This window comes from Monoraphidium neglectum (genome assembly GCF_000611645.1).
Source record: "Monoraphidium neglectum strain SAG 48.87 unplaced genomic scaffold scaffold01657, whole genome shotgun sequence".
NCBI classification, from domain to species: Eukaryota; Viridiplantae; Chlorophyta; class Chlorophyceae; order Sphaeropleales; family Selenastraceae; genus Monoraphidium; species Monoraphidium neglectum.
The window spans coordinates 1-9,450 of record NW_014011971.1 but is presented as its reverse complement, the minus strand read 5'-3'; the positions used below and the strand labels follow the sequence as shown (position 1 = coordinate 9,450).

At 66.9% G+C, this 9,450-nt stretch overlaps 4 protein-coding genes across 4 annotated transcripts; 3 read left to right on the top strand and 1 right to left on the bottom strand.

Annotated features, from left to right (window-relative positions):
- Nucleotides 1–34: 34 nt before the first annotated feature.
- Nucleotides 35–890, top strand: MNEG_8620 (hypothetical protein; the record flags this gene model as incomplete). The annotated part of the gene is made up of 2 exons (XM_014042909.1): nt 35–377; nt 670–890. 2 exons carry the CDS (start codon nt 35–37, stop codon nt 888–890), a joined length of 564 nt encoding a protein of 187 aa, XP_013898363.1.
- Nucleotides 891–2,327: 1,437 nt separating this feature from the next.
- MNEG_8619 (tRNA dimethylallyltransferase) lies at nt 2,328–5,589 on the top strand (the record flags this gene model as incomplete). The annotated part of the gene is made up of 8 exons (XM_014042908.1): nt 2,328–2,492; nt 2,619–2,741; nt 2,964–3,089; nt 3,266–3,894; nt 4,092–4,158; nt 4,406–4,519; nt 4,815–5,019; nt 5,297–5,589. 8 exons carry the CDS (start codon nt 2,328–2,330, stop codon nt 5,587–5,589), a joined length of 1,722 nt encoding a protein of 573 aa, XP_013898362.1.
- Nucleotides 5,590–6,279: 690 nt separating this feature from the next.
- On the bottom strand, nt 6,280–7,725 carry MNEG_8618 (hypothetical protein; the record flags this gene model as incomplete). Its single annotated transcript, XM_014042907.1, has 4 exons — nt 6,280–6,513; nt 6,733–6,870; nt 7,003–7,086; nt 7,390–7,725. The coding sequence occupies 4 exons, from the start codon at nt 7,723–7,725 to the stop codon at nt 6,280–6,282; spliced, it is 792 nt and encodes a 263-aa protein (XP_013898361.1).
- A 332-nt stretch (nt 7,726–8,057) lies between these two features.
- MNEG_8617 (hypothetical protein) lies at nt 8,058–9,384 on the top strand (the record flags this gene model as incomplete). The annotated part of the gene is made up of 1 exon (XM_014042906.1): nt 8,058–9,384. A coding segment is annotated over one exon (1,327 nt), but the record flags the coding sequence as incomplete, so codon positions are not given.
- Nucleotides 9,385–9,450: the final 66 nt, after the last annotated feature.

Below are 9,450 nucleotides of genomic sequence, written 5' to 3'. Positions count from 1 at the left end.
CGCCCTCCCACAGGCTTTCGCCGCGTACCGCGCCATGATGCGCCCCCTCGCCCCAAACTTTCAGGACGGCCTCGCCGCCATATCCGGCCAGCTCAGGCAGCTCCGCGCAGCGCTCGCCGCCCTGGAGGGCCCCCTGCTGCGCCACCTGGACGCCCTCGGCGCCGCCAACCTCGAGACGGCCTTCCAGATGCTGCTGCTGGCGTTCCGTCGCGAGCTCAGCTGGGCGGACACCTTCACGTTCTGGGAGGCGCTGTGGGCGGCGGAGGCGGCGGCACGCGCGCCGCTCAAGGCGTTTGCGGTGGCGGCGCTGTTCAGCGCGCGGCGGCGGGAGCTGATGCGCCTGGAGTCGCTTGAGGACCTGGTCACCTGGGTCAACAGTGAGTGGCTGCTTGGATTGGGGTTTGGGGTTTGATAGTAACACCAGTTTGGCTGCTTGGTTGTGGGGCAGCAGGGGGTCTCTCGCCTTTGCGGTCGCTGGACATTGTCGTTGCAGCGAGGCACAGCGGCTCGGGGTGTCGCAAAGACGACCGGTCCGGGCGCGGGATCGCAGGCATCAGCTGCTGACGACGACGTCCGTGAGGCGTGCGCCTCCAATGCGCCTGCAATGCGCGCGTCCTCGAGGCGGCCCCCCTTCCAACCCTGTTCGTGCCGTTTCCCTGCACTGCGCAGGCGTGGGCTCTAACGCGTCTTGCCCCCTAGATCCCTTGGCGCTGGCGGCTGACGCGCACCAGATGTGGGCCTTCCTGGGGACCGAAAAGGTCGGCGGCGGCTGCGGCTGCGTGCCAAAGATGAGCGCGGTCGCGGCCCCTGCAGCAGCAGCGGTCCCCGCAGCGACGGCCGCTGGCGTCACAACCGCACCAGGCGGCGGTGCAGCGTTGAGCCAGACATAGAAGCATCGGGTTTGCAGTTGGTTTTCGCGTTTTAACGTGTGGATTGCTGGCACTCCCTGCATGGCTCCGCGGCGGGTCTCGAGCGCCTGCCCTGCCGCCTCAGCCGAGGGTGCCGGTCTGCGCACCTGCTCACAGTTGCACTGCCCGCGGGCCCCCTTAAGTGCTCTGCGCGAATGGGCCTGTGCCGGGCTGACGTCCCCGACCATGGGGCGCCCAACCTCCTTCTGGATCCTTACACTGAGCCGCAACCATGGCGGGGCTCGAGCCCTGCGGCAGCAGCTGCACGCTCATCGGGGCCGCTAGAAGCCTGCAAGGGCTGCCTTGCGCCTTGACAGCTGTCCTGCAGCTCGCAGGCGGCCAAAAGTTTGACCCACTCTGCGCCTGGCACCCTCGCCAGGGCCTCCTCGTTGACAGCAGAGCTTTGTTCCCACCCTTTGTTTGACGCCACACAACAACTTGGATGTAGGGACGACGCGCTCCGCCCCCCTCTTCACCCACCACTCACCCCTTCACAATCTGCCTGACGGGCTGCGCCCGCGAGCCTCGTCCCCCGAGCCCGCTGGCCGCGCCCCCTTTGTCGTTGCATTCGCCACCACCGCCAGCTGAACGCCCACGTCTGCGCGCGACGCTCGGCCATTGCTGTTGGCGGGCGTCTGGTGCGTTATTCGCCCTTTGCATTCATCAGGATCGCCCCAACTTCCACATCTGGGCATCTTGACTCCTGCCCTGACCTTCGATTGAGCTACCCATTTCCTGCAGTTGCGGGTCGCAGGACCCGCCGCGCGTCACTCCGCGCAACATCGAAATAGCAGTTAGGGGACACTGACACCAGAGCCGCATGCCGCTGTTGGCGCGTCATATGTGGCACAATATCGGGATGCGAGCCCGCTGCATACGGCACCGGTGGCACACGGCAGGCACAGCTTTGTGCGCCCCCCCATCTTGCGCCCTTAGTAGGCTGTTGTAAACGGTGGATCCCGTTCCCTGCGACAGTTGTGGGTCTGCGGTGGCCTGCTTCCCTTGCCGCACTTGACTGCAGCGCGTGGTGCCCGAGGCCCAACACGTGCCTGTGCTGACATTTGCACTCCTGGACTGACTGTTGATGGCTCTCGGCGCAATCGGCATCCCCCGAACGGTTGCGATTGTGCGAAGACCTGTTTGACTGCGACTGGAGGGTTGCCTGGCTGCCTTCCCCTGCGCCTTGCAGTGTAAACAAATCACTGCTTTGTGCGTGGGCAACATGTTGCGTCCTTCAGAGCAATCAATAACGCAGAGTTTCACTGAGGCTGCACTGCGTACGACTGTTCCAGTGTGCGACCAGGGCAGCAGCAGCACACGCAGCGGTCACAGTCGGCCTGTCGGGACGGTGGCATGCGCTGCTCGGCCATACCCATTACCAACACCTGCAGCCAAGTCCTCCGAGCTTCCTGGAGGCCCATGCACAGGGGCTGCGAAGCGACGGCCGACCGCACAGTGGTTGCCGGTACGGCCAAGCCGAAGGTCATTATAGTGACGGGGCCCACTGCAGTAGGCAAGACCAAGATAGGCCTGGAGCTGGCAAAGCGACTGGGTGGCGAAGTGATCTCTGCAGACTCTGTCCAGGTCCACACGGGTCTCGACATCGGCTCGGATAAGGCAAGTTACATAGCTGATGTCAATATGCAGATCCGGATGTATGGGTCCCATTGCGCTCCCAACTGCTCCCACCCGCCACCGCCGATTGGACAGCTCCCAGAGTCGCAGCGGCAGGGAATACCGCACCATCTAATTGATGTGCTGCCGCCGACAGCCGAGTTCTCGGCAGGGGAGTTCTACGAAGTGGGGCGCAGGGCCACAGCGGAGATTATCAGGGTGGGTTACCAGCCTTGTCATGCTGTGTCGGGTGATGGTTGTGGACAGCAGGGTAATGGCTGCTGCGGGCAGCACCTGAGCACTGGGACGGCAGCTGAACACCCACACACAGGCTCGAACGTGTAAGTGTGCGGCTCAAGCGCCTCACCGCCGGAGTGCCGCCGCTCACCCCTGTCGCCCTCCGCCTGCCCTCGCCGCTGTCCCCGCCCCCCACCCGCACAGCGTGGAAAGGTGCCCATTGTGGTGGGCGGGACCGGCTTCTACCTGCGGTGGTTCATGTACGGCAAGGCCCAGACGCCGCAGTCGAGTCCAGAGCTGCGAGCGAAGGTGGCCAGCCTAATACAAGAGGTGAGGCCGCCGCGCTGCAGGCGACCTCGCGGCACTTGCGACAACCGCTGCGGCTGAGTACACCTCCTGCGCACCGTCACTCAACACATCAAATCCATGCTTGGCCGTCAACCGCCGATTTGTGCCACCAACACGCGGCCTGCGCCTCCCCACTCCTCAACGTGCGCGCCTCACAGGCATGGGCCAAGGCGGCAGAGGCCGCTGCCTTGACAGCGGCCCTGGGGCCGCAGCAGGAGGAAGGGGAGCCCGTCGCCCCCTGGGAGCAGCACAAGCGGGCGCGGCAGCAGCGGGAGCAAGCCCAGCAGGGCGGCAGCGGCAGCGCCGGCAGCGCAGGTGATGGGGTCGCTGGCGAGGCTGGCGGCCCCACAAGCACGAGCGCAGCCGAGCACCCGCAAACGCCTGGCGAGCTGCAGCGGGAGCAGCAGCAGCAGCAGGAGCAGCAGCAGCAGGAGCAGCAGCAGGCCGAGCAGCAGTGGGGGACCAAGGAACACCATCGACAGTGGCGGGCCCAGTGCAAGGAGCGCCGGCGCGCCGCCCGCGAGGCCGCGCCCCCGACGCCCGAGCAGCTGGCCGACCGCAACATGCCGCCGGACCCGCCCGCGAACCTGTCTCGAGAGCAGCTCTGGGACGCAGCTGTGGGCGTGGTGGCGGGCTTGGGGGACCCTGATGCGGCGGAGCGGGTGCGGGCGGAGCGGCACAACTGGTACCGGCTGCAGAGGGTGTGCCAGATCCTGCTGCAGAACGGTGGGAAGCGGATGAGCGAGATGGATGTTGACACCGAGAAGGAGCTCGACTATGATTTCAGGTGGGGCTGGGGCCTTGACGTCACGGAAAGCCCCAGGGCTGCTGAGGGGGCCGGCTGGAGTGCACGTGCACACATGGGCGGCCGAGAGCAATGGCGCAAAGGCGTCGACAGGCAGCTGCTGGGCGCAGGCACAGCAGCCACCACTGCCGAGCCTCCCTAACCATGCTTTGGGCTGCCAACCCTGTGTGCGCTTGCAGGTGCTTCTTTTTGCACCGGCCGCGGCGGCAGCTGTACGACAAGATCGCCTATAGGGTCGAGGAGATGGTGGGTCGGATTACATCACTGAAGCACCCGGGTTTGGGCCGCGGACAGTGCGGGTGGTGGGGAGAGTCGACCACACAATTGAGAGGCAGCCTGTACGCGACCCTGGCTGGCTCGCCCCGATTGCCAGCACCTCGCATGCCAAGCACAATCCAGCGCCCTGCTCACGTGCAACTGCTTGCTGGCAGTTGCTGGCGCTGCCCGAAACCTCCACGCAGTCAGTCACCTGTCCCAACACATTGCTCCACAGGTGGCCGGCGGCCTGCTGCGTGAGGCGCGGTGGCTGATGAGCCTGGGCGTCACAGCCGGCAGCTGCAACGCCGCGCGCGCGATCGGTTACCGCCAGGCGCTCGAGTTCATGCAGGTGGGATGCCCGGGGTCGCAGCAGAGCGGCTTGCACGAGCGCGGCACGGCTCGGACCGGGGCGTTCGGCACGACGGTGTGCATTTAGTATCGTGGCGGATGAGGATTTGGTAGGCAGCGAGTGTGGTGGCTGTCAGCTTGCACCCACCCCACCGTCAACCTTATCAGGCGCCCGTTTCGCCGCCGCATGTGTCTTGGATCTTGAGTCCTTGAGACCGCTACCAACAGCATCGCTGCTGTCTTGCAAGACTCTTCTGCGACGCCCGCGCGTCCGCGGCGCCCCTCCTCCCGCACAGGAGGCGCAGCAGCAGGGCGGGGCGGCGACCCAGGAGCAGCTCTCGCAGATGATCATGAAGATCGGCGCGGCCACGCGCAAGCTGGTGAAGAACCAGCACACCTGGTTCCGCGACGACGGAGCCTTCCTGTGGGTCGACAACTCTGCGCCAGAGGAGGACGTGCTGCGGCTCATCCTAGGGGAAATTGAGAAGCCAGAGCACCAGGGTAGGGGCAGATCTGGGGGCGGATTGCAGTGTTTTGCTAGTGGGTGCAGACCCTGGGGACGCTTTGGGGCTGTTGACAAACACTAAAAGAAGTGCCTGCAAGCCTGCTCAGGCTGGCGTTGAGCTGGGGAGCCGCGCCGCTGAGGACAGTGAGCGAGCCCGGCGGCGTCGGCGGCCGGCCCCTCCTTTGGATCACGCGTGCTGGCACTGGCGCCTCGGGCCTTGGACTGCCCCAGCAATTGTGTCACCCACTGCCCGCTGTGGGCGCACGCACGCAGGCAACTGCGGCGACAGCGGGCGGCTGGACAAGGAGGCGGCGCGCGCGATGCGGGAGTACATCCAGCCCCTGGTGCTGTTCAAGGACCAGCAGCGGGTGGCCAGGGCGCTGGCAGAGGTGCAGGAGCTGCTCGGAGGGAGCGGCGGCGCCGGGCGAGAGGGGGGAGAGCGCGGCCGCGGCGGCGGCGCCGGCGACCAGAGTGGGCCGGACGGCGAATTGCTCGGGGGCGCGACTGTGGCGGAGCCTGCTGCTGATGCGCCTGGAGGATCTGCAGCAAGCGAAGCTCCCGTGTAATCAACCGGGCTGCTAGTCCAGCTACGGGACGGTGCCAATTCCAAAACGCAAAACACCTACGCACGCACAGCTGAAGCGTCCTTGGAGACCCCGCGATGGCCGTCACGACGGGAGCTGCACAGGCGTTGGCACCGCTGCGACGGCTGGTGTAGGGCCGCGAAACGGCGTGCGGCATGTTGTGCAACCCTGACGAGTGGCGCAACACACCATTTGCAAACCCTAATTCCCTGAATCTTTGGCAACAACCAAGGTACAGGTACACAGCTCGTCCTGCCCAGTACTCATGCTTTGCCGCTATTGCAAGCGCGCAACACAGTAACCTTGCCTGATCACTCCCATCCAAGGCCCCCCGTGCTGGATTCAGCTTCAGTTTGGTGATTGTGCTGCCTGTCATATTGCTGGTACGTGAGCGGTTGGCGCGTCGACGAGGCACGCTATGAGAAGCCGCGAGACATGGGTCACATACCAAGGGGCTCTGGTATAGCTTCAGAGTACTGCTCCATCCATCAGTCCGGCCATGGCCCTAAGCCACATCATATTGTTACCTGACGGCCCTCACGAGAGGGCCGCTTCAATACTACGTTGGAAATGAACTCATGTGCTTACCAAGCACAAGGAGTCGCATGAGGCGCCGACAGCAGGGGTCGGCCACCACACCGACAAGGCCCCCACAACCCCCTCCCCGCCGCGTCACAGCCCCGGCACCCTGGGCCAGGGGTCCGTGTCCCGGAAGCACCGCGGCATCATCTCCGCGACCGCCTGCTCCGCCTTGACGCCCTGGCAGTAGGGGTTCATGCCGACGCTCATCAGCGCGCGCCGCCGCACGCAGCGCTTGTGCTGGCCGACCAGCGAGTCCGAGAGCGCGTTGCCGCGCAGCAGCTCCTGGTAGATGGAGCAGTCCCCGCTGAGGTTGGCAGCACGAATCTGTTGTGGGTGGGCGGCCGACACGAGAGTGCAGTCGGAGGAGCAGGGGCAAGAGAGGTGTTGCGACGGGCACAGACAGACTTCTCAGCTTCTGCGAGTGAGCCCGGTCTCGGCGCGCCGCGACGGGACGGAAGTGCCATGCGCGGACACGTCCAGGAACGCGGACACCTGCGATCACACGGGAGGCGGCGTCGCGGCCCGCCCCCCTTGTCCCCGCACCTCGGTGCACGCGTGGTGGTGGCAGTTTGTGAGGTCCAGGTTGGCGGCGCGGCAGAAGTCGTAGGCGTGAATGAGCTCGTGGGCCACAGCCAGCTCGACCTCCCGGTAGTGCTGCAGCCGGTTGTGGCACAGGATCACCTGTGAAAGGCAGCAAGCGAGGCTGCGGGTGTGAATCGGGCCGGCGGCTGGGCTGGGGGCCGGGCGGGGTGCGGTGTTGCGGCCGCCGCTGCGCAAGCAGGGTGTGGCGGGCGGCGCGCGGGCGCCTCTCACCCCGTAGTCCGTGGAGAAGCCGCCGCCCACTTGCGCGTCGCATGCCGTGACGTGAAAGAAGGGCCGCCCCACGCCGCAGCCGCCCTGGGTGCGAGCGGGCCGTCAGGGGTTGCTGGGTTGCTGTGAAGTTTGAAACGCAACCTGGGGGCAGTGGTGCGTGCGCATGCAGCTTCCGCTGCGCCTGCACCCCGTTCGCAACTGTCAACATGCAGTGCGGTGCAAGTGCAGTGCCCTGCTCCCAAGAGCTCGACAGCTGGGACCGCTGGCCTTGAAACATGGGGCATACATTCCGCAAGAAAATCAGGCACAGCCCTCTACTGCTGGGGTGTGGTGAGATGTGCCTTCTGTCTCACTAGACCTGCGATCCGGCCCCTCGACCCTGCCCACCATTTTCAGGGATTCAAGCAGGTACTTGACAGTTGTGCTCTCCTCCAGCACACGGTTCAGCATGCCCTCCACCTGCTCTTTTGTCAGGTTGACGTGGCTCTCCGCAGTCCCATACTTTTGCTCTACGTACTCCTGCTGCTTGTCGACGCCGCGGCGTGGCCCCGAGGACGAGGCTGTGGCGGACACGGGCGGCGCTTGCTGCTGCTGCTGCTGCTGTTGCTGCTGCTGCTGTTGCTGCTCTTGTGGCCGCTGCTGCACCTCCACTGCTGAAGGCGCAACCGGAGTGCTGCAGGTGGAAGCTGCCGCAGATGATTTTCGGCTACTTCCCGCCTCCATCTAGCTTGACACGTCGACGAAGCGTGCTGCGACTGTAAAACACACTCGTGTCACCACGGGCGATCTGGATCAGCGGCAGTTTGCCTGTATTTGACGGTTGCAATCCAATTAGAACGCCGTATTATCCGTGATGTGCGTCTTACAGCCCCGAAGGTGGGCAGGCATGTGTACACCTGATGAATGAGTCCAGAGACGGTGGCTGAGCCAAATGCGGAAGTGGCGCACGCGTTGGTGTAATTGAGTAGGTTTATTTCTAGTTCATAAGCCTATAGAAGCAGCATAAGATCGGTGTCGTGAGTCTCAACACAACAGTAGGGAGGAGCTTTGGAGCCATGGAGGCCTCAGAGGGCCTCTCTAGCCACACACAGCATGATTTACTCCAGGGAGGGGGGCCCGATCGCCCATCGGGCAGAGGCAGAGGCAGGGGAAGCGCGCTGGGGCGCGGCCACGCCGGCGGCTTCCCGGCAGGCATTCACGGGGGAGCTGCCGCCGCTGACGCGCGGGGCCCCTCAGCCTCGTCCCACGCGTCCGCCTCCCACCACGAGGCCACGGCGGCGCCCGGCGCGGCCAACGCGCAGCCGCTCAGCCAGGCAGACGGCCGGCGCCTGTTTGCGCTGCGCGGCATTAGGCAGGCCCTGGACGGCGTGATACGCCAAACATCGACGGGCAGCGACGGCGCAGCCGCTGCAGCCGGCGCAGGGAGCAGCAGCGGCGGCGGTGGTGGCCCCTCAGCAGCTGCGCATGCGCACAGCATTGTGAGCGGCACGGGGCGCGACGGCGGTGGCGAGGCGATGCGCTTCGCGATGCCGCTCGCCCTCCAGTCCCCAGGGGAGGCCGCACACCCGCCCGTTGCCAACCACGGCGCCGGCAGGGGCGGCGGGCGCGGGCGTGCCGCGGCGCAGCATTTCGACCTCCTGCTCGACGCAGGCAGGGGCCGGGGGCGCGGCCGCGGCCGCGGGCGCGCTTTGGGCCGGGGCGCGGCGGAGGCGGATTGGGGGCACGGCCATGCAGGCGGTGCGAACGGTGTGCAGGGCGGCAATCCGTGCAGGGAGCACGGAGTGACCGTAAATGGGGCGGGCGACGGCGTCCATGCCGCTAACAGCAGGGGCCGAGGGCGGGGCCGCGGCGGCAGGGAAGCCACCGGGCGGGGGCGGGGCCGGGGTCGGGACGCAGCTGCAGTAGCGAGCGGCGACGGCGGCGGCACCGTGGGTCCCGAGAGGGCTGGTGAGGGCGGCGGCGCCACGGCCGCGCAAGCTGCAGAGCCAGCCGCCGCGGCAGACGCGAGCCGATTGGAGGGCGACAGCGGCGGCAGGGGCAGGGGCAGGGGACGGGGCCGCGCGCAGGACGCGGCGACGCACGCATTAGCAGGGCTTGGCGGCGCTGCAGACAGCTTCCATGCAGCGGCGGGCCGGGGCCGGGGCCGCGGCCGCGGCCGCGAGGGGTTGCCAGCATTAGCGGGCGATGAGTTTTGGGACCCCTTTTGGGGGGCCCACGCGGCGGCACAGGACAGCAGGGGGAGGGGCCGGGGCAGGGCCAGGGGCCGGCACGCTGCGGCTGATGAGCACTGGGCGGTTGCGTTTGAGGGGGGCGCCTTCCCCGGCTGGGCCGCCGGCGGCCGTGGCCGCGGCGGCCGCGGTCATGCCAACGCCCACTTTGAGGGTGGCGGCTTCGCCGGCGGCGCGGGCGGGCCCCCGCCCGGCCGCGGCGCGGGCCGCGGGCCCCGCG